The 24,815-nt window shown below is 40.4% G+C and overlaps 2 protein-coding genes and 1 non-coding gene across 3 annotated transcripts; all 3 read left to right on the forward strand.

Annotated features, from left to right (window-relative positions):
* Positions 1–5,296: 5,296 nt before the first annotated feature.
* LOC127753560 (small nucleolar RNA R71) lies at positions 5,297–5,403 on the forward strand. Its single transcript, XR_008012617.1, has one exon. It is a non-coding gene; the product is annotated as a small nucleolar RNA R71 (small nucleolar RNA).
* Positions 5,404–11,808: 6,405 nt separating this feature from the next.
* On the forward strand, positions 11,809–13,031 carry LOC127786095 (uncharacterized). Its single transcript, XM_052313417.1, has 3 exons — positions 11,809–11,903; positions 12,403–12,606; positions 12,977–13,031. The coding sequence occupies exons 1-3, from the start codon at positions 11,809–11,811 to the stop codon at positions 13,029–13,031; spliced, it is 354 nt and encodes a 117-aa protein (XP_052169377.1).
* Positions 13,032–18,024: 4,993 nt separating this feature from the next.
* On the forward strand, positions 18,025–24,305 carry LOC127786181 (wall-associated receptor kinase 2-like). Its single transcript, XM_052313516.1, has 3 exons — positions 18,025–19,015; positions 21,981–22,136; positions 23,107–24,305. The coding sequence occupies exons 1-3, from the start codon at positions 18,082–18,084 to the stop codon at positions 24,099–24,101; spliced, it is 2,085 nt and encodes a 694-aa protein (XP_052169476.1). The 5' UTR covers positions 18,025–18,081; the 3' UTR covers positions 24,102–24,305.
* The last annotated feature ends 510 nt before the right edge of the window (positions 24,306–24,815 follow it).

Genomic DNA, 24,815 nt, shown 5'->3' on the forward strand with positions numbered 1-24,815 from the left:
TGTTGGCTACTTATATTTAATCTTTGAGAGAGCACTTACCTATGAACCCATATATAAGAGATATAAAACAGAACAACTATTCATCATTTCAACAAAGATAACTAGTTTGTCTTACCTAGCATGACAAAACCTATCCTATCTTTTTAGTATTTCCTATTTTGCAAATTTTTATGTTGTTTTCAGGTTTATAGAATGCAATTGGAAAGCAAACATGCAATTCGAAAGGGAAATATGCAATGTGATACAAGTTACCTCAATGGGGAGAGAGATGTCTGCCCCCAAGCCTGGCTTTCGCTCAAGGTCCTTGGTAAGGATTGAACCCCTGAAAGCGGAAGTACGCTTGAAGATCATCATGCTGTTGCTGCATCATGTTGTTGATGTTGGCGAACTGAGCATCAGCAGTCTGTTGCCATTCTTGTGTTTGCGCTATGTGTTCCGTGAGGTTGTATTGAATCTCTCCCGTCTACACATCGAGGGTATCCATTCTCCTGGTGATTTCACCTAAGTCCCACCATTCACCTGGAGATCGAGGCATACCACTTGATCTGGGGGGTTGACTGTCCCCCCAGTGTATGTCATGAGGTGCACGCCACCGGTCCTCACTGGCACTTGCCCAGCTTGAGACTCCGATGTTGTGGCGTGGAGCTTGGGTCCATCCGAGTGCATCCCTAGTTGGCTCCCAACCTGCCTCGTACATTTGCACGGGTGTTGAGGATGATGAACCTTCTCGTTCATTCCTTGCCATGTTGCGTGTCTCCCTGTATGCTCCACCTGCACAAGATTCTTCTATGGTCTGCAGGGGAATGGTTAGTTGATGGTAGTTGTACAAATGATATCCCGCATTAGGCAATGGGATTTCATTTGTACAACCGGGGAAAAAGTAAATCAAAGATCCATCTACTCCATGTTTTAGAATGTGCCCTCGCACTAGATAATTCTCATCAGTACAGGGACGAGCGGCTGAGATATAAGCAATCTGGTCATTGACGACCCCTAGTCCTTAGCTATCCAAGAAATCAAGGAAGTGCACTCAATAGGAGCAGAAAATCTTATACTTTCTAACTATTGCCTTATCATACATTTTACAGGAGCAACTTTGATCTTTCTAACCATGGCAAACATGATAATTAATTCATCCCCCTAACGGGTCTAAGATCACCTCTAGGAAATAAAGTCATAGTAATCCATTTGTGCATGAGCCTAAGTGTAGGATTATGGATATTATTTGTCCTAGGTTTCTTGCAAATTGGAGCACCAGAAATATCTTCCCAAAAACCTATTTTTCTTGAACCCAGAAATTCCTTTCTAGAGATCGATTTTACAGGAATCGTGAAAACCAAGAAATTTACTTAATCCTTTCCATGAAAGTGTATATTCCTTATGGAAGAAGCGAAAGGAAATTCCATCTTCAGATTCTTTCAAAGTGCACAGAAATTGCAAATGAGAACCAGGCTCATCTACCACAGCAAATCTCTATCAACCAGGAGCTTTCCAAATAGCACGAAAGTCAATATCCATACCTATCTTTTTCAGCAGCTCCGGAGAGTATTCCTGCGTGTGAGCATACTCCCGGTCACTCAGCATGTAGTAGGCTTGTCTTTCCCTATCATCGACAAGGTTGTTGGTATTTAATACGGTAATAGATAAAATCCGCAAGCGCACGGATATACCGATGTAGCACTTCCCCTACGGAGTATTACAAGGGTATCGAATCTACGGGAACGTGTGTGATCAGATCTTCCTCCGGTTCATCCAAGGACACCAAGCAAATGATAGGCCAGGATAGAGAGGATTTACTAGTGAGAAACAGTGTCTAGGCAAAGCTTAACTTTAATCCTAACGCAATACTTCAGGCACTGGCAACCCGGTGTTCCTAGATGTCGCTCTACTACGTACCTAGATAGGGAGGACTTAAGTGATCTCGAGGGCTGTCACCACCTCTAACCTACCTCAAACGTACTATGGGATACGCAGCAATTACTGGATAACAATTACCTAAACACCACGTCTAAGCAATTAATATCTACTTTAGTGTTTAGAACTCACCAAAGCAATCACTATATTTTAGTTGATTATAGTGAACAATAATCCTGTATGCTATTTAGGAACTAACCAAGAGATAATTCTCACAAGATAAATCTAGATTACTCAAGAATAATATTATATTGAATTCAGAGTAATAAACAGAATAAAAGAAATAAGAGAAGATTACCGATAACTCCGGAATTCTTCCAACTTCTTCTACTCTACTCTCTTCCTATTCTAGTATACAATATAGTACAATAGCCTCTTATAATTCAGCTCAAGCTTGGAAGTGTGTGTTGAAGTGAGTGAGATGATGTCCCTATATAGGGTTAGGTATGACGGTTGGCGAAGGGGAAATGTCTGAAGTGCCCTCCAACCGTCATCAGGGATGCATCTGGGACGTCCACGCCAAACCCCACATCCAACGGTGGAAGTGGTGGTTCGGCCGAACCCGGGCTGGGCCCATCTAGCCTGGCCTTTTGCCCATGTTCTCCCCTGATCCTCCTCTATTCATTCTTCGGTATTTTGGGTTGATTCACTGATGTTTCGATGAAGTTCACAACCTCTCCTTGCACGGATACATAATTCTCCTCACTTTAGTCTAATTTTCCTCCCAACATCGGGGTTTATCATCTGCATACAAATATATACCAACACTTGTGGAATATGTGAGATTAAGCACCTACCACTATGTTGGATGTTTTATTATCCGGACTTTATGCAGGTGTTGGCGGTATAGAATCGGCATTTAACGGCCGCCAACAAAGGTCGAGGTTGGCGTCGTTCAGGAGACGTCGTGGAGCATCGGCGTCCTCCATCGAGACATCGCCTGATGAACGAGCACTAGAATCGTCATGATGACTTGATGCAGAGCCGGATCCGTTGAACAGACGAGACAATCGCCTCCTCATTCTGCACAATGGAGCAAGAACGTACTAACTCGGCGGGGGTTAGAATAGCAAGAATTTCACCAGCCTGTTAGTTTTACCAAAGCAACTTGTATGTATGCAACTAAATATTTGAATTTGAGGGAAACTATCAAAGCTTGGATGAATTTGAGAGCAAACTTTGGAGAGGGAATGAAAATGTGGGACCCACTAGCTGTTACCCCGCCAAAAGTGGCAGGTAACCGTTGCCTGGCCGGTTTGGCCGAAACAGGGGGATCGGCCGAACCCCTGGTGGGTCTGACCGGCCCGACTTTCGGCCGTTGGGTTCCAACGGTTAGCGCAGTCATGGCACAATGAATTTTCATTGAAAATTTTATTTTGGTTTGCTCTGAAAAATTCATTGGAAAGAATTTCCACAAAATTCTAAATCCTAATTGCAAACTTGAAATTCAAACATGTGTTGATGCAAAAGTTTAAATTGTTGAAAATAAATATGTCGATACATGCTAATTTACTTGTTGGCGAAGGTCGCGTCATTTTGGGTCCGACGTGCAAGACCGTACCTCCTTCTAGTTTAGTTTGCAGATTTTCCACCCGTCTCCGGAGGTGATGGAGCGGGTGTCTTTGGCTTTTCTTTCCACATCTTCTTTGGTTTCGGTGCGAGAGACGGCTTTCTCTGAGCCGATTGCTCTAGCTTCTGGGCTGGTTTACTAGCTTTTATCGGCGTCTTCCAATAACGGTTCCTGGGCATTGTTGTTTCCTTCTCCAGGAAATTTTGCATGAACTTCACCAGGCTGTTCATCTTGGGTGGCTCCACGTTGACCGCTTGGATATTCTGCAGATTTTGCCCGTATTTGATTCTGACCATGGAGCATTGTTCGGTCCTTGGCTGAAACTCAAACTTCTCTTCCTTCCCGTTGATATGGAAACGGATACTTCTCGTCCCCATGTTGATGTTGGCTCCTGCAGTGCTAAGGGACGGATGCTCCAAAATGAGCGGCATTTCTTTTCCCGTATCCATGTCCAGCACTAAGAAGTCAACCGGGATGAAGAAATCCTGTATCTTGACCGGCACATCCTCCGCTATCCCTGCTGGGTAACGGACTGATGAATCAGCCAGTTGCAGGCGCATCGGTGTTGGTGCCAACACCGTGAAGTTGAGTTTGTCAAAGACGTCTTTGGGCATGACGCTGACACTTGTTCCAAGGTCACACAAAGCTTGGTCAAACTGCTGTGCCCCGATCGAGCAGGTGATCGTTGGACACCCCAGATCTTTCTTCTTCTCCAGGAGCTTGTGGAGTATGATGTTGCTGCATTGCTCCGTCAGCTTGACCACCTCCGTTGTTGGGAGTGGTCTCTTCTTGTTGAGGATATCCTTGAGATAACGTGCGTATGTCGGCACTTGCATAGCGTCCAACAACGGCACGTTGATGTGAATCTTCTGGATCACTTCAACAAAACGAGCGAACTACTCATCCACTGACGTTTTCCTGTTCCTTTGAGGAAACAATAGCAACTGTGTGTCGCAGTATTCCTGCGGCATAGCCTTCTCTGGCTAAACCTCTTTGTCAGCCGGATTACCAGATGGTGCTTCCTTGTTGATACCATTAGTCCCTGCAAGGTTAGGATATGGCGGATCACGAGTGGACTTACCTCCCCTCGTTGTGATCGCCCTGACATTTTCAAAGGAGTAGTTGGGTTGCCTCGGAATCCTCCCAGACTCATTTGCAGGTACTAATGCGGCCAATTGAGCTAGCTAGGTTTCTATAATCTTACTAAAGCTCAGCTGGTTTTGAAAAGCAGAAGCGAAGCCATCTAGCTTAACATTTATGTTTTCTAAGACCATGTCATTGGCAGCTAGCTTTTTGCTTAAGGCATCAGTGGTTTTAGCTTTTAAGGAGCGTTGGTTAGAGAAACTATCGTTGCTGTTGCCTCCTTGATAATATGGGCGTGGCTGGTTCCATCCCTGACCTCCTTGTGGACGATACCCGCTGTTGTTGTTATTGCCCATGTACATCGCCTCTTCACGGGTTTCCGGGCAGTCATTCCCAGAATGGCCCATGCTGCCGCAAACCTCACACGTGACGTGTGAGCCCAAGGCTTTGACGGTGCCTTGTGGTCTTTTGTCGTGGTCGTCCAATCGCTTCATTAGGAGGTCTAGCTTGGCAGCAAGCATTTCCGTCTCCTTGACGGTGTGCATTCCTCGCTGACGGGTTTGGAGTCGTTCCTCGCTCCAACCCATATTAAAGACCATCTTCTCTGTTAAATCAACAGCTCCTTGAACTGTCTTGGAGAAGGCTGCTCCTCCAGCTGCCGCGTCTAGGTGGTCACGAGACATGGGAATGAGTCCATTGTAAAAGTTCTGCAGGATCAGCCAGTCGTCCATCCCATGATGAGGACAGGCGTCCACATATTCTTGAAGTCGTTCCCACGCCTCAGGAATAGACTCGTCCCTTGTCTGCTAGAAACTTGAAATTCTCCCACAAAGGGCGTTGGTTTTGCCCATCGGAAAGAACTTCGAGAGGAATGTCGTAGAGCATCTGTCCCAGGTGTTGATTGTAGCACGGTTGGCATAAAACCACTGCTTCGCTTTCCCGAGGAGGGAAAACGGAAACAGCCACAGCCTGACGACATCTGGATTGACACCCTTCATGGTGTACATGCTGCAAATCTCCAGGAATTGCTGCAAATGAGCATTGGCATCCTCGTTCGGCTTGCCACAGAATGGGCTAGCCTGCGCCATCGTGATGAGGCTGGACTACAAATCAAAATTCACGTCTCCCATGTTGATCTGCGGTCCAATGGCCACATTGTTAGCAGAGGGAGCAGCGAATTCATGGAGTGTCTTGTCAGCCATAGTATTGAAGGTCGGTGGCGCTGGTATGGCTGGTTTCTTTGTCGGGAGAGTTTTCTGCAGAGCGACGACTCGCGGCTTGACACTCCGGAAGAAAGCTTCTGGATTTTTCTTAAAGTTTTCCGGCAAGTTGAAACCAGTCATGCACTACCCTGCTTCCATGACAAAAGTGAAAACAACCAAGGTTAGCCTGCAAAGGACGGTGATTATACAAAGGTAAATATAAAGTATTAGTTATGGTAATCTCTATTATAAATCTTCCCCAGCAACGGCGCCAGAAATGCTTCTTGGTATTTCTTAACGACATTACTAGAAATATAATTCCCAGCAATGACGCAGAAATACTCATGGTATATTATGGTTATAGAGTTCATCCGCAAGCACACGGATATACCATTGTAGTATTTCACCCTAGAGTATTCCAAGGGTATTGTATTTATTTAATCCCGTGGGAAGATCATAGTAGAGAGAACCTGACTAATAATTTATATGTTACTTGTAAAAATCATAGTCTAGGTAGGGGTTAAGATAATCCAAGGGTAGAGTGACACACAGGCAGTGAGCTACTGATTCTCATACTAAATTATCTAAGCTAAGGGGAAAGAAAATAGAAAGAGAATCTATTCCTATACTTCTACTATACATAGTATACATACATCCTAGTTATCTGACATACTAGCTAATACCCTCTATCCGATGCCCTCCTAGTGCTTCGAGAAGCTACCCCTGACTGCTGAGTTGACCATACAACCGGGGCTAAATATGGAGGAGTACCCTCCCCATGAAATTAACTTAGGACTATATACACGCGCGGAGGAATACCCGTACTAAGCTGTCACCATCAGCGGCCCACCTCTCATCCGCAGCATATAACCCCAAATAATGATATCTCGTAATCTAGACACCACGCCCAAACTACCATATACTACTCTAATACCGTCGTCATGACATAGAGTAATTGCATAAGCAAACACTCTACCTGTACCAATGCATCTCCCAGATAAGTTAGCAGTATATTTAGTATAACATGAACATAATGTAAAGTTGGCATTCACATACTCGGAAAGTTTTCCAATACTATAAATGTATATAGAAGAGTATTCTAATAAAAGTACAAAGCTTACAAAAGAGAAGAGAAGAGCTACTAGAGCCATACACGAACTCTTCCGAAGGCTTCCGGACTCCGATTTCTACTCTATTCCTATTCCACTAGCTTGAGAACACTAAACTAACTTGAGAGAATATGAGAGAGCTCTTTGCTTGAAGTGTGTGAGTGAAGTGAGGATGAGAGCTCCTTTTATAGGCAGGTAATGACGGTTATGACGGTTGGAAAGGTCGGTAATACCCTCTAACCATCATTGAGGATCAATCCCTTCTATCCATCAAAACTCTGCATCCATTGGCACCACGGGAGGTTCGGCCGAACCATGGATCGTGCCGGCCTAGCCCAAAATCGACAGGTGGCCTCCTCATTTGCTCTCATATGTAGACTTGTAAATTTTGGCGCAGTTCATCGTGTCAATTCTGAGTTCTTAGCCCATTCATGCATAAGTCTGATTCTCGACATCGTCCGATTGATTTATCATCTGAGTTGATGTCAATTCTCCTCCATTTTGTGGTTATTCTCTGCAAAAAGGTTAGTGAACCAAATACTAGTGGAATATCATTATTCTAACATGGATATGCATTGCAAGCATAACTAGTTCTCCTCTATTTCGGTAATGCGACGGTCGAAACTTATCGTTAACATGAAATCAAACGGTAATTGTCAAAGTGAACAGTTCTAAGGATAACATGAAATCGTCTAGACATGTGAAAAGATGATTGAAGTCTGTCAGGAAATTGAGAAACTCTAGGGTTATAAAATTAGATTAAATCGAAACAGCTAAAAGCTTGGCAGATCCCTTCATGAAGGAACTATCACGAAATGTGATAGACAATGCATCGAAGGAAATGGGTTTGAGACCCATGTGAGTTATACTATGGCGGTAACCTAGTCTATTGATCGGAGATCCCGTGGATTAGATCCTGGGAAGAACAAGTCATTAGTTAACTGAAGGAAAGTACCAATATAAACCCTCTCTAAGTGAAGATGCATGTACTCTCGTGAGCTGCAAGGCAGGTTGGCTATGCCTTAATGAGTTCTGTTGGTTTTAATTAGCGAAGATGCTGTCCTGTAGAGCATTCTTGAAAGAACTAACCTTTGTGAGCTTGACTATTGGTCACAGTCTATGGAAATTTTGGGTGAATCTTCTAGGAAGTTTACTAAAAGACCAAAGTATGACTTATACGCTCCACCCGAGGGGTAGTCTACAGATGGTCTAGTACCAGATAAGACTCTGAGTGAAACTTGCTCGCACAAGACTTACAATTCAAGGCGTAGTCCATTGTTCATGTTGTGAGTAAGTGTAGCTTAGAGTTCTAGGTAGATGCTCAACCTTAATCGGTCTCCATCGAACCGCTAGTATATAAACAGTACATTGGAAAAGGCAAATCTTAGTGGGATTTTGAGATTTGGTGGGGGATTATTGGAATTAATAGATGGGCCTTAGCCCGTTCGAAGATTAATTCTGTGGAAAATCACAAAAGCCCACCTCATGGGATAGTATGCATGAGGAGTTTAGTACCACCTTGCTTATTCTAGGAGAGGGGGACCTCCTTAAAAGGGAGGATGCCCTCCGAGAAACTTGAAGCATGTGAGGTGGAGAGAAGAGGGGGAACACTCGCGCACGCTCGCTCGCCTGGCCTGGCCACAGGCTAGGCATGGCATGGCATGGAAGCGTGCTTGCACGATGTTATAGGTCGAATGGTCCGCTAAAATTGGCTCCTCACTCTTGTGCAGATGCAGCCTCCTTTTACAGTTTTGTTTTGCTACCAGAAATTCAGATTTGTTTGTTTTGAAAATACTCTGAAAAATCCGGTGCATAAAACGGCGTGCAGTCCAGATAAGTTCCGCGCGACTTATCCGGTTTGGTTACACGGAGCGGACATCGTGCATGCATCCTGATCAAGCGTCCTGATATCTCTATATATGCTGAGCCGCCGCCTCCACGCAATATATGAAATCAATATAGGGTTTGCCTCCTCCTCTACGCTGCGCCATCACTCGTAGTCTACTCCATTCCGCTCGTCGACGTGCACCGGCGATCGGGAGAGCAAGTCTCAGGAACCTCTGCCTTCGACGTCCTGCTCCGAGAGAAGGCGCACTACAAGAAATTTGGTCTTCTATGACAAATTTCATATGACAAAACACATTTTAGTCACAGTAGTGATGCGTTTATGACAATTTTTCTTTGGATGACAAGCGTTTGTCACTAAGTTGTAATTTAGTCATAAACAAATGTCACCATGTGCCTTTCCCATTTTTTGTGACAATAGTTCATGACGAAAGTGAATGAATATGATTGTCATAATTTAAAATCCATTTTTTTTAAAAAAAGGAACACCTTGGCACAGCCACGTGAGCATGTCTAGGTGGACATGTGAGAAATTTGGTCTTCTATGACAAATTTCATATGACAAAACACATTTTAGTCACAGTAGTGACGCGTTTATGACAATTTTTCTTTGGATGACAAGCGTTTGTCACTAAGTTGTAATTTAGTCATAAACAAATGTCACCATGTGCCTTTCCCATTTTTTGTGACAATAGTTCATGACGAAAGTGAATGAATATGATTGTCATAATTTAAAATCCATTTTTTTTAAAAAAAGGAACACCTTGGCACAGCCACGTGAGCATGTCTAGGTGGACATGTGGGACCCATGTGTAAGTTAGAATATTAACTGGAAAAGAATAAAAATGTAGCGCTTCTTGCAATGAGGAGGGATCGAACCCACGCCCTCTAGCTGATTGGCTTCCCAGGACAAACCACTGAGCTACTCTTCCATTGCTGTGTAATTATTGATTCTTTTCATCTTGTACATTTTACACACTGGGAGACACAAATGACCAAAATAAAAATTATAGATCTTGATGAATTATACAACCTTGATGTTTATGACTTTTTCAATTGAAATCATTTAGTATTTGAAAATGTTGTTTGAATTGTCATAATTTGAAATTCAAATTCAAATTATTGAAATAGAGTCATATAGCAAAATGACCAAAACAAAAGTTGTAGATATTAATGATTTATACAACTTTGTTGTTGATGACTTTTTCAGTTGAAATCATTTAATATTTAAAAATATTGTTTGAAGTTGTCATAATTTGAAATTCAAATTTTATATAGTTCAATAAAACTCAGATGGAGAAATGACCAAAACTAAAATGGTATATCTCAATAAGTTCTACAACTTTGTTTTTACAACTTTTTCATAAAAGTTGATTTATTATGTCTTTTGTGTGTTACTTCACAATAGTATAAGAAAATAAAAAGAAAAAAAGGGTTAAACAGAGATGGAATGAAGCTATGGGCCAGCCCTTTTGCTCCTCCCTCACCGAGAAGTCCATTTTGCCTCCCTCCTTTCAATTAATTTCAAAATATTAAACCTTCGAATCGAATTTTATCATAATAAATAAACTTATGTGAAAAAGTTGTCCAAAACAAAGTTGTATAATTTATTGAGATCTGCCTATCTTATTTTAGTTATTTCTCCATCGGAGTTTGATTGACCTATATAAAATTTGAATTTCAAATTATGACAACTTCAATTAACATCTTTAAATACTAAATGATTTCAACTGAAAAAGTCATCAATAACAAAGTTGTATAACTCATCAATATCTACAACTTTTGTTTTGGTCATTTTGCGATATAACTCTGTTTCAATAATTTGAATTTGAATTTCAAATTATGACAACTTCAAACAATATTTTGAAATACTAAATGATTTCAACTGAAAAAGTCATCAATAACAAAGTTGTATAACTCATTAATATCTATAACTTTTATTTGGGTCATTTCTTCATCCAATAAAGTGATAGTAATATTGTTCACAAATTTTACATATCTCCCTTATAGTTTATAAACTATATAAGAGATATGTAAAATTTGTAAACAATGTTACAAATCGCTTTGTCAGATGAAGAAATGACCCAAATAAAAGTTATAGATCTTGATGAGTTATACCACTTTGTTATTGATTACTTTTTCAGTTGAAATCATTTATTACTTGTAAATATTGTTTGAAGTTGTCGTAATTTGAAATTCAAATTCATACTGTTCAACAAAAAGTCATATAGAAAAATGACCAAAACAAAAGTTGTAAATCTTGATAAGTTATACAACTTTGTTGTTGATGACTTTTTCAGTTGAAATCATTTATTATTTGAAAATATTGTTTGAAGTTGTTATAATTTGAAATTCAAATTTTATATAGTCTAATCAAACTCGGATGGAGAAATGACCAAAAGAAAAATGGTAGATCTAAATAAGTTATACAAATTTGGTTTTTACAACTTTTTTATACGAGTTGATTTAGTGCCATAAAAATTGATTCGAAATTTCAAATAAAAATTTTCCCTCCTCACCACTTCAAAATATTTCATCTTTCCTCCCCCCTCTCCCCCCTGATATTTTCCCCTTCTCCTCACACCTCTCCTTCCTCTCTCTCTCACTCTTTCTCTCCTCTCCCTCTCTTTCTCTTCCTCTCTCGGCGCATGGGCGGCGTGCGCGTGCCGGCGGCTAGCGGCCGCCACGTCGTCCTCGTCGCTCGGGCTGCCCCCTCCGCGGCGGCGCCGACCTCGACGACGACGACGAGTGGGCGGCGACGACAACGAGTGGGCGACGACGACGACGACACGGGTGGTGGCGGCGGCGCCGACCCCGACGATGACGACGAGGGGGCGGCGACACAGGCCTCGTCCCACCCGGATCCGGAGGCGGGAGTGGGCGGCGGGAGCGGGGTCGGCCGGCGGCGGGAGCGGGGGATCCGGTGGCGGCACGGCGGATCCGGCTCGGGCGCGGCGATGACGACCTCCCCGCGGCGACGACGACGGCGGCGGGCGGCGGCGGCAAGGTCGGGCGCAGCGGATCCGGCGCGGTGGCGAGCGGCGGCGGCGAGCTCGGGCATGGTGACGACGACCTCCCCACGGCGATGACGACCTCGGCGACGACGACGGTGGCGGGCGGTGGCGGCGAGGTCGGGCGCAGCGGATCCGGCGCGGTGGCGAGCGGCGGCGGCGAGCTCGGGTATACGCCCTGACTCTTGCCTCTATATTATGCTCTGCCTATTTAACTAGAAATAGTAGCACAATATTGATCTTATCTAGTTATCTTAAGCTCTTGAGGTTAAATAGAACAATGATTATTTCAGCACAACTTGAGCCATTAGACACAAATTTGCATTGAAACAACACTTGAAAAGGATCTTCCTCATCTACAAATATTTAGTAGTCTATTACACCCATATAGTGTACAGTTTGGTTTGTCGTTGGAGTGCTTACTAGATAGTTAGGGTGACCAACTGCTCTTTCCATCCTAGGGAGAAGGAATTTCACTCTGTTATAGCCTATAATACTTCTTTGCTGCTGCCTTTTGATGCCAGCATTTTGATCAATTCTTTTCTGAACTCACTACAGTTGTCTTCACCATAATGCAAGTTGCCATGTGTTCTCCTTAATATTATGTGACTTAATTGATTTTAGCACTTATATCTGTCACTCTTTGTGTTGATCTGTTATCTGCAAAGTTGCCATGCACGGCAGGATGCGGGTTCCGCCGCCGTCTCCGCTCTGGTGCTCTCAGCCAGCCCAGCGACCAGCCTCCCGCTCCCACTCCGGTGCTCCTGGCTGGCCTCCCGCTCCCGCTCTGGCGCTCGTCACCTCGGTTGCTCGTCCCTAGCCCTGCAGCCTTCGCTTCGATTCCAGCGGAACGCAATGGCCTTCCCCTGCAGGTAAGGTAATGAACAGCTGCCTATGCTTCTCTTCCTCTAGTTGACTAGCGCATCAGCTCTGTGCCTCTGGTATCAGAAATTGGATTGAATTTGGTGGGCTCAAATTTAATGGGCCTGTTTAGTCTATCGGGCTCCAACATTTTATATAAACTATATTTTTTCTACATTTCAACATGTGTGTTCGGCACCCCATTTCAACTTGTGTATGCTATTGGTGCCATGACTGAAGCTGTAAGTGGAGTGGTTGCTGTAGTTGGTGAACAGGCGATGATTGGAAGTTGCCATCTGTTGTTGCCTTGACTAGAATGATTTTGATGGATGTATGTTTGGTATTACTGATTAGTGACCTGGTGATCTGTTGGACTTGTAGGACTTTGGTGGACGTATTTTGTTGTGATTCATTTGTATGGATGGTGAATGTTTAGAACTATTATATGTACAATTATATGGTTGTATGAACCATTAATTTTGGAGGAAATGATCTGTTTGGATGTCTAATTATTTTTGTTATAAAATTATAAGTTGTTTATTATTTATGATGATTCTTTAAATGAGCTTGGGCTGCAATATCAGCTGTAAAATGGGCTGAAATACTACTGGGTTTACATGAAAAAAATAAAAAGGCTGTTGAGAAATAGGCCAAAATTGGTTGGCTGGCCCATGGGCTAGTTAGGCTTATTTGAATTATAATTGTAAAACCAGCCCATGTTATAAATGGGCCAAATTCGTTTTTGTGACAATTATTTTTGTCATACTCCACATGCCATGTCACACGCCATGTCATATGCCACGTTAGATGACTAGACACTTGTTAGCATCCCATCTAATGTATTATGACAAATATAGTGACAAATACCGTTGTCACAGACCAGTGACAAGTGTGCAATTGTCACTACGATTAATGACAATTGGGTCTATTAGTCACAGAAGGAGGATAATGACAGGGATTCAATGACTATAGCTATTTTGTCACTAGTGTGTCATAGAAGGGGTACAATGACAAGAAAAAGGCTGTAATTGTCACAATTAATTAGTCATAGAAGGCCTAAGCTCTTGTAGTGGCGGCAATAAGGTTTTTGGAAAGTGCTTCGCGCGACTGCTCCCTGTTCGACCATAACAGCTCGTCTTACCGTTCTTTCGCGTGCTGTACGCCGTTGTCAACGCCCACAACCGCAAGTAATTCCTGCTGAGCAACCGGTCTTCTGGGATCCTCGGTACGTGTTTAAGATGTTGCGCATATTTGGTATGTTTATGTTTTATTGCATAGTTTACATGTGTAGATCTAATGACGCATTCATTCTATTTTACATCTGCAATTTCATGATTTGTTTATGGAATATATTAAATCATTATGTGCTTATAAATTCAAGTGAAGAAATTGTGACCACGACCCTAAGAAACCGATCCAAATTAAAATATGCATAAATTATTGGAGGCTGACCTGCGGATGGTTGTTGTGCTCTGAACATTGTACACTAACTTAGCACATCACTCTGAGTTTCATAATGAGACATTTGTACAACTTGCTTGCAAGTTGGGGATATGCTACAAGAATACTGAGCGGTCCAGAAATTGCCAGCAGATGCTTGAAACAACAACAGACTTAAAAAGCATTATCAACTTGTATCATGTCACTTTTGAAGACAAACTGTCCATTGTAGTTAATAGCGAATGAACAACGACGATTATAAGTATGAAGTTGAACTTTGCAAAGTGACAAACATGTCGATGCATTCAGTGTGTTACTAAATATTGATATTGTCTAAAAATTTTGGTAACAACATATTTGATCTATACTATCAAAATTTGGCAATATTGCTAACTTACTAAAATTTTAGCATTGTTAAAAATTTGGAAATATTCATTTTAGCAGCAATCTGTTCAAGCCCCATATGATCAGCACAAGTGGTTGTAGCATAGCAACTCGTTTTCCCTTATAATATTCTGCTGCAAACCAAAATTATAATTAGTAGTTTTTCATTGATGTTAGAGAACGAGTGCATATCAAAAATTAAGAGTATGACAGTAGGAAATGTTGGGTAAGGAAAAGACATGGTCTTCTATAGAAAGGGAGTTACAAGTAATCAATTGCAACAAGCTCTCTACATCTCCACAATTCAATGTGATTTGGTCAGCACCTGCTCGGAGGCAGACGGCAGGTCGGCAGCAACCGTGCGATGGCCCCAGCGCCGGCCAAGCCCCGAGAGGACGATGAGCTTCTTTTTTTTCTTGTCCTTGTTTTTACCAAATTAAATTAGTTGTTTGAAAGGGTTCGAAATGATCCAATCACCTTAACCTAATCTAAATTATGATTGTAGCTAATATATTATATTCTGAAAAAGACTCGATGGACTTTATGCATGTATCAAGCGAGGACCCCTTATTAATTCTTCGTTATCTAAAAAATCTATTATATAATAAAATTCCACTAAACTTTGTACTAATGCTTATAAACCACCACGTGACACCCTATAAATACTTCCGAGTCATCACTTGGCACTCTAATAAAATAAAGAAATTCAACTATCGATTTTCAATTACATTGGTGGCCCCATTATTTTAAATCGTTAGGTCTGTCTTTTAAAAAAAAATCTTCCTCCGTCCATGCCACGAGAGACCCTATAAACCCTACAAATTCAACCATCGATTTTCATTTAAATTGATGAGCTCATTATTTTAGATCAAGACTTATCTTTTAAAAAAGTCTCAATCCGTCCACTCCACTCCAAGGCTCCCAGCGCTCTCACGCACTTAACTACCCTCCCTCCGTTCATTTTTTTTTATTCCCATCATAGATCTAGCCAGCTCTTCCTCTGTCCTCTCTTTATATACACTAAACATCTTACAAATATTTATAAATAACTACATGACACTCTTAAATTTTAGAAAATCCCAAAAAAAACAAAACTTTCGACCCATCGATTTTTACTCAAATTGATTTTAGGTCGTTAGATCTATCTTTTTCTTAAAAACTAATCCCGAAGCTCACCCGTGCCCCTATGAGGCGTCATGGCAAAGAATAATCAGATGCACCAAGGTAGCACCAATGTATGATAAATTATTAGATACCATGATAATATTGTTATAACGTTATATCTACAACGCAAATATGTTCTATGAACATATTATGTACATTGTTCATTATTATTGTTGTAAATTTAATAGAGAGGGAGAGGGAGGTAATAGAGTCACACAAATGTGTGACTCTATATAAAAGTCGATTAAACTTCTTACAAACGCTTCTAAATCGTCACATGGCATCCTACATACACTCCTAAATTGTCACATGATGCTCTAATGTTTTTTTAAAAAACACATATAAATTTTAATAAAAAGCAAAAAATCTCACCCTTGGTTTTTACATGAATTGGTAACCCATTATTTTAGGCCATTGAATTTATTTTATCAAAAGAGAACAACCGGAGCCTCCACCGTTGGATTAGATTGACCTAACCAGAGTCTCTGGTGGTCAAGCCCACCTTGCTCCCCATGCATGCGATTCACGGTGGAAAAACATTTCTACGGACTACGGCACCTCCAGTGGTTTCAAGAGATCACAGTCACCGTGTGAAGTTTCTCTGATCTACACTTTATATCGTATACAGCACAACCTGATGAGGATGGATCTGTCCCCATTCATATTGTACTATGCTAAATTGTTTTATTGTTCAAACCAACAATATATATATAGACACACACTTGAGCATACTGTAAAACATGGCATAGATATATACTACCATACATAAACAACCAACAACTAGGAGTGAATTTTTTTCCGACAAGTTCAAGCAAACTGATTTTAGGTGTGCACCACCGGGACCAATGGCCGGGCAATGCACATAAACGATGGTTTAATTAGAATGAAAAATATATTGTATAAACCACATATATTGCAAACCTGAAAACTATCACATGATATAAAAATTAAAGTATGTAATTTACCCACATTATCATGAGTAAAACTTTTACTCCCAGTAAACCTTTACAAACACTCCTATGCCATCTTATAGCAATGGACATAATAAACTACCATGTTTGTTTAAATGCCTAATTCTTTCAAACAAAGAAGATAAAATAGGGTAGATATTACAGGCTTCGCATTGAAGATTATGCACAAGCGAATGTGTCAACACACCGTACAAACCAATTAACATATATGGGATAATTGCTCATTTGACCCTGTTTTGAAGCCTAACTACTAATTTGACCCTAATTTTTTTAGTTTGCTAATTTGACCCCGCTTTTCAAAATCTAACAAGCCATCCGACCCTATTTACTGCACTGTTAGGGCTTCACAAAAAGAAAAGAGAAAAAAAAATTAACTATTTACTATTCAATTGACCAAAATACCCTCGATACACTTCACTTCAACCCTATCTCTCTGTCATCTCCTGACCTCCCTTCTTTGGCCAAACCCTCTCTCTCGCCCGCATCATATCTCCCACGACGCGACTGGTGACGGTGATGCTGGAAGCAGGCGGCGATAGCGCCGGCTTGCAGAGGGAAGGCGTGGCGGCGGTGGCACCGGCGCGTGGAGATAGGCGGCGTCGGCTCGCAGAGGGAGGCAGCAGATGCATGCGAAGGGAGGGCGCGACGGTGGCGCCGGTGCGCCGAGGGAGGAGTGGTGATGGGGCCAGCATGTCGAGGAGCGGTAATGGTGCCCGTACAATGAGGGAGGCAGGGGTGACCAGAGGGAGGATCAACATGCAAGTGTGCCATATTATCACCCACTAGCAATTATTATCTGGAGTATTTTAAATTACATGTAATTGTACCACATCATTACCCACTTGCAATTATTATATAGGGAATTTAAATATCATGTAAGTACATATCATTTATAATTTTGTTCTATTTTTAGAACTCAATATGCAAATAATGTGAAATCATTATCTCCACATCATTTTCACATTATTTAAACATGTATATCTACAATTTCTATAATATTTTTAGCATGCACTTATCCACATATTCCGCAGCAAAGCGTTGGGTATCAACTAGTTAAGATAAGTGCAGTAGCAAGAGCAGCCATAGTCGTTGCTCGATAATATTTTCATTAATTTGAGAAGTCTTATCTCGCGACAAATGAGGATTATCTGGTGATTTGGCTGAAATATAAATTATTAGTCTGCTTGTACAAATGGGTAGCAAGTTTGCATTGGTACCCATTGACCTACTTATCGCAATTATCAAGCACACGGTTGCAAATACTATATTACCCAGCTTTCATTGCAGGGAATGTTGGTTAACTGGGGCCTATATCAACTATTTCACCTACTTTGGCTCTGTTTCAAATTAAAAAAAAAGTTTGACTCGAGCCTTACACAGCTTCACATGCATATTATAGCAGCTCGATCAGCTATTTAAACGGAGGAAGAGTAATGCAGCTGGACGATCACACATCACTCTAGAGAAAATATCAAGTCAGCAGAGGAAACTAATGATCAGCAGAGCACAACAACACATACAATAATAATGTCTTTACGTCAAAAAAGCGTAGTTATGTCATCGACAATGCCATTGATCATCGCCTTAGTATTGCAGCAGCTGCTGATGCTAATGGCGCCGTCGGCTGTTGTTGGTGAGACCACGATGGCCGGTTGCCCGGGCAACTGCGGCGGCGTGGGCATCCCTTACCCGTTCGGCATCGGCGACGGCTGCTTCCGGCGAGGCTTCGAGATCATCTGCAAAAATGATGCGCCGTTCCTCGCCGGCAGCGGCAACAAACTCATCCCGATCAGCGATCTCTCCATCGATTCGTCGGAGGCACGCGTGACGCTGCCCATCGGGTGGCAGTGCTTCAACTCCTCCGACGAGGTGGACAGCTACGATGAGTCCATGGTGGATTTCAAACGGGACGGTATGTACCGCATCTCACACACCCGCAACCACCTCGTCGTCCTCGGCTGCAACACGCTGGCCTATGTCGGCAGCCAGCGCCGGGCCGGGGTCGTCAATGACTACGACCACGCCTCGTACACCGGCTGCCTGTGCTACTGCAACGATTCTAGCAGCGCGGTGAGCAGCGACTGCGACGGCGTCGGCTGCTGCCAGGTTGACATCCCGCCGGACATCTCGGACAACATGGTGAGTTTCGATTCCTACCCCCATGAGAGAAACCTCAACTACAGCCCCTGCGACTACGCCTTCCTGGTGGAGAAGACCAACTACACCTTCAGCACCGCCGACCTGAGGATGGACAAGAGCCGGACCATGCCGGTGACGCTGGACTGGGCCATCCGCGACAACCTGACGTGCAGCCAGGCGAGGAAGACGGCGGCGCAGGTCGGCGGCTACGCCTGCGTCAGCGACAACAGCGACTGTCATGACTCGACCAACGGACCAGGATACGTTTGTAAATGCAATAAGGGATATGAGGGCAATCCCTATATCCACAATGGTTGCATCGGTAAGTTTGTTAATTACTACGTACCCCTTCGTCCAAGAAAAAAAAACTCCGTCTGTATTATATTATGAGATGTTCTGATTTTTTTTCTAGTCAAACTTATTTTAAGTTTATCCAAACTAATAGAAAAAAATAGCACTATTTTAAACACAAACCCAAAGTTTGTCAAAATATAATTAATGTTAAATCTAATGAAACTAATTTGTTGTTGTGGATGTTATTAATTTTCTTATAAACTTGGCCCAAAATTAAAAATAATTAATATATCTTGATAATATATTTGTTTTGTGTTGAAAATATTGCTTTTATAAATTCTGTCAAACTCAAATAAGTTTGACGGGAAAAAAGTTTAAATATCTTATAATGTGAAATGAAAAGTAAGTATTACTAAAGTTTAAATTTATTATCTTAATGTGAAATGAATAAATGCATTGAGTACTACTCCTACCTAACCATCCCTCTTTTAATTAATTTTGACCCAATCGACACTGAAAACCGATCACCCATCTTTTCTCCTTATTCTTGATCTCTCGAAAAAAAAATACTTGGAAGTACTTATATTTATGGATGGAGGGAGTACTTTCATCATTCTAAAAAAAATTCCATCCTAGGAAGTGCCTTTGTTGATTCTTGGATCCAACTCCAAAGAACTTGTAGAGATGTGTGTGTGTATATATAGACACACACTATAGTTTAAATGTAGAGTGGTTTAAATTCCTTAGTCTAAATTATGAACTTATTTATGCCTTCAATATAGTTATGACTAGGGGTGGAAATGATTATGAAAAATTCCCAATCGACTGGCGTGTGTTTCCGATTTAAACCGGCCAAGCTAGGTGGAAACAGTTACCAACGAAAACGAAAATGGAAGTGGTAAAAACATATGGAAATAGATATGAAATGATTTTGCTGCGTATCAATCGTTACCAACTTTTACTGCGTTCTTACTGTAATTACCCGTTCTTGCCATATTTCTAAATACACTAGTATTTATGGCCTAATTCTTTGTTTGACTCATGCTTTAGAGACCCATCAACTCCTCAACGAAATCCCTAATTTGAGTACAATATGAAAAGGAGAAAATTTATAATTTAGATAGTTTACCTTAAATTTATTTTGTCATATTATATTGTTATGCACAGTTATTATGTGCGATTTTATAGTTCAATGTTTCTGATATTTGTTATCTGCTTCAAATCCATACCGACGTGTTGTTGTTGCCGTCCGTATAGACCATTTCTGGTTTTCCGATATTTTTGATCTTTTTTTCCGGCTTTACCATTTTCAAACAAATATGGGTATTGAAATGGTTGAGACGTTTTCTGACCATTTCCGATGTTTTCATTCCTGAGATATTTAACCATTTGCCATATTTAGATGTGGCAATTAACTACTGGATCCACATGTCATAGACACATGTGGATCCACATGTCATTGAGATATGTGTGGCAAATAGTTATTTGTCAAATCTAAAAGTGGCAAATAGTTAAAAGCCCCTTCATTCCTACTTACAATCCACTTCATGTTAAATCTCAGCATGTTTATATCCTCAACCACTACCAACTATTTCCTCCATCCCAAAATATTGCTACCTAGGACAACTAATCTGAATAGACCCATTTGGCCTTCAACTAATCCGGACGAACTATGCAAATTAGTGTCCTAGGTTGGGTCAAATCCCATCCTAGATAGCAATATTTTGGGATGGGGTAATACTATATCTTAAATCTCATGCGACCAATATCACATCATATATAATTTATTACATTCTATATAAATATAACATCATAGAGTTCAATATGTAAGCATGTCAAATCATCATCCTCCATATCATTTCACAATATTAGTTTCAACATATATCCATCTATCGTAACAATATTTAATATGCATTGATCTACGTAGTCCTTTTTCTTACATCTACCACATAGACATGCCATCTCTCTCCGACGTTTTAAAATTAGCTCAACCAATAACAGCTAATTTTCACCATCATTGTTGGTTATAATATAGGTTTTGGGCACATGAAAATGACACAAAAAAATTTATTATGAGAATATAATTCATAATATTACACTGAGGCACTGGTTTTTGATTTATGCAAAATAATTGAGTGTTCATAATCATGGCTAATGTTGAAAAGTTTAAAACAACACTAGTTTATTTATGACTAAAGAGACTATGTGCTCAAAGGTTATTGATTATGAACAAGTATTAGAGATTGTAGAGGCCATGCGCTTTCAAGTATAGATATATTTCTTAATTAGGGGAAACAATCTTATATACCCCTAAACTTAGAATAAAAGTCCATTATATAGGACACTCTAAATTTGTCGCATTTGATCTACGGTATTTTAGGTTTGCGGCTTTGTCACTGGACACTAAAAGACATTTGGTCCATTATTTTAATATATACCCTTCAAATAGATTATTTTACCCTTGATTCACCTAGCATATTCAAATTTTAACAAATATTAGCTGGTTCTAAAAAGTACAAAATATTAAAGTTGTCCCAAATTACGGAAATAAAAATATTTTACGATAAATTTCTAAAATCTCAGAAAATAATATTTCAAATTTCATGTTTTTGAAAATATTGAATGCTTTTTATTTCAATTATTTTGTGACAAGTTTTGAGTTTTCCAAAATATGTTTAAATTCAGCAAAAATGCATTTAGATTTGAATATGCAAGGTGGGTAAACTCGTTTTCTTTTCCTCACAAAGTTTTATCTCTCAATTTGAAGGAAACATATTAAAATAATGGTTAGAGTTTCTTTCGGGAAAAACCACAAGTTAGAGTGTCCTACGGTAAAGCCATAAAACTAGAGTGTCTTACATGAAATGTCACAAAACTAGATCAAGTGTGCTAGAGTGTTATATTAGTTATTCCAAACCGCATATGTCTGTTATATGGTAGGCATGGATGAATGATTAGTTTGTTATGTTGGGTATACTTGATGTTCGATACAGATATTGATGAGTGTCAACTCCCGAACACTTGCTATGGTCGCTGCCGGAACAAGCCCGGTTCCTTTGAATGCTGGTGTCCCAAGGGTCATTCCAGTGCTGATCCATTCAAGGAACGGTGCACCCCAAATTTTCCTCTCCCTGCACAGATCGTAATAGGTATGTGTGAGTATTCGATCTCATCGTCCACTTGGTATAATAATGCCGTTAATATTAGTTTTATATACTTTGGAAAGTTTGAGTGGGTATTCAACTCACTGAAATACATACAAAATTATTATGTGAAAATTTTGATTAATTTAACAGTACATGATTGTGCGAATTTTTTGTATTTGTCATGCATACATTACTGATGAATATATATGAGATAGTGTTATTGCAATGAGCATCAATAATATTGAATTGCGGTATTCAATAGCTACACAATACTAGGTGGGAATATTTAATTTGCTTCATGCAGTTACTACAAGTTATCAGTTCACTTCAACGAGAACGATATCAACAAAAAGTATAAAACATGCATTAGGCGCGCATGCATGTCCATCAAACATATGTCCTAAACTTACTTTATAGTAAGAAAAATATAACAGTGTTTACACTAAAGTACTATAACATTTAACACATTGGATACATATATACATGGCAAAAAAAATTGTCATATGATTGGATCCATTCAATGTACGACTATAATTTAGAAGCCAAAGAAAAAAAAACATATGGGTGGTCTTTTGTGTATTCCCTCCATCAACAAATACTAGGGACTTTGGGCATGCAGAGAAAAACAACGATGCCCCTTGTTAAATGAGATACTGGATGTGTGAGTGTAGTTGAGGATAATATGAATTTTTTAATGAAATTAATGTGATTGATGGGATAAGTAGTACCCTAGAATCCCTTATATTGGTGGAAGAATAGAGATGGTGAAAATCACTATATTTGTCAATGAGGGAAGAGTATTAAATAAATCCAAGAGGTGATTTGTAATAGATGCAGTATAGAGGATGCATGTGGCCACGACACATATTTAATTGCTATTCATAGAATTATTTCAACTAAAATCATCGTTCTACCGTTTATCAAATTGAATAAAGATGTTTATGTTCTAATATAATATTATTTTACTATGTAGGTGTGCTAGGTGGTCTTTTCATCATAGCAATATTGGTATTCATTGCACTACTTCGTAGAGAGAAAAGAAAAACGAAAGAATTTTTCGAAAAGAATGGAGGCCCTATATTGGAAAAGGTCAATAATATCAAGCTGTTCAAAAAGAAGGATCTTAAGCCAATATTGAAAAATGCCAATGTCATTGGAAAGGGTGGCTTCGGTGAGGTCTACAAGGGGCATATTGGAAATAACAATCAGTTAGTTGCAGTGAAGAAGCCCATTAATGTTAATTTGGCAAAAAAAGACCAATTTGCAAATGAAGTCATCATTCAATCTCGAGTCATTCACAAGAACATTGTCAAGCTCATCGGTTGTTGCCTAGAGGTTGATATCCCAATTTTGGTCTATGAGTTTGTCTCCAAAGGAAGCCTCGAAGACGTTCTCCATGGCAGCAACAGACTGCCTCTCAATTTGGATAAACGGTTGCAGATTGCTGCCGAATCAGCAGAAGGTCTAGCTTATATGCATTCAAAAACAAGCACTACGATCCTACATGGTGATGTGAAACCAGCTAATATACTTTTAAATGATGACCTTCTACCAAAGATCTCCGACTTCGGTATATCAAGGTTGCTTGCCATGGATAATGATCACACAATGTCTGTCATTGGTGATATGAGTTATATGGATCCAGTGTATTTTCAGACAGGTCTTCTAACCGACAAGAGCGATGTTTATAGTTTTGGAGTTGTTCTCTTGGAGCTCATTACAAGGAAGAAGGCCTCACACTCCGACAAAAACAGCTTACTTCGGAATTTTCTTGATGCTTACACAAGTGGGAAGACAGTGACGGAGTTTGTTGATGAGGAAATTGCAGCGGCAAATGATCATGAGCTTCTTGTTAATCTAGCAGGCATGATTGCGCAATGTCTAAATCTTGAGGTGGATCAAAGACCAGAAATGACAGATATAGCGGAGCGTCTTCACTACATGGCTAAGAGAGCTCGTAGTAATTAAATAGAATTATCACATACAGATCATTTTCTGGAATGTTCATGCATGTGCAAAACAACGTTACATATGGAACATGATTTGAAATTATCATGTTCAACATATATGTAGTTATGGTATATTGTGCATTAAAATCAGATCTTGTCAAGTAGCGTTATCGAGGCTTATGTTGTACTCTTGCACTACAGACACAGTTTATGCATGGTTTCTCCTAACCGAACATCAAATCTCCACAAATTAATGTTGAGTAAGTTTACATGGCCTAAAAATAAGTATATTTACATGTAAGCTCTAACTCCTGCTTAACTATAAATTTAAATATTTCTTCCAACCATAGTTGCTACCGAACTGACTATATATATTTTTTGTTCTAAATTTTGATGTTGTTGATCTTAAGCTACTAGTTTCATGAATTTCTTTGGAAAACCATCTCCAACTGCTTGCTGCTTGCTGCTTGCTGCCATGTCACAGGGATAATGGATTAGGAGAACCACCTTATTGTTGCAGTAGCCCTCATTAGTATCAACAAACATGTAATGAACAACGATAGAATGTACATACGCGGGGTGGGAGGTGCCTAGGCGGGCCTATGATTTTCAGATTGTGTATCATATCTTTTTTTTTTGACACGGATTGTGTATCATATCTTCCTATAAAATTGATGTCCGCTAACTTTTAAAACTCAACATGCAAGTGCGTCATATCATCGCCCACTAGCAA

The sequence above is a fragment of the Oryza glaberrima genome, chromosome 10, assembly GCF_000147395.1.
Source record: "Oryza glaberrima chromosome 10, OglaRS2, whole genome shotgun sequence".
Taxonomy (NCBI): domain Eukaryota; kingdom Viridiplantae; phylum Streptophyta; class Magnoliopsida; order Poales; family Poaceae; genus Oryza; species Oryza glaberrima.

Coding starts and splice junctions, on each gene's coding strand:
- LOC127786095 (XM_052313417.1), top strand. CDS start 11,809: ATGACGACCTCGGCGACGACGACGGTGGCGGGCGGTGGCGGCGAGGTC. Junction 11,904..12,402: donor AGCGGCGGCGGCGAGCTCGG/GTATACGCCCTG, acceptor TTATCTGCAAAG/TTGCCATGCACGGCAGGATG. Junction 12,607..12,976: donor GCAATGGCCTTCCCCTGCAG/GTAAGGTAATGA, acceptor TTGGACTTGTAG/GACTTTGGTGGACGTATTTT.
- LOC127786181 (XM_052313516.1), top strand. CDS start 18,082: ATGTCTTTACGTCAAAAAAGCGTAGTTATGTCATCGACAATGCCATTG. Junction 19,016..21,980: donor TATCCACAATGGTTGCATCG/GTAAGTTTGTTA, acceptor TGTTCGATACAG/ATATTGATGAGTGTCAACTC. Junction 22,137..23,106: donor CCCTGCACAGATCGTAATAG/GTATGTGTGAGT, acceptor TTTACTATGTAG/GTGTGCTAGGTGGTCTTTTC.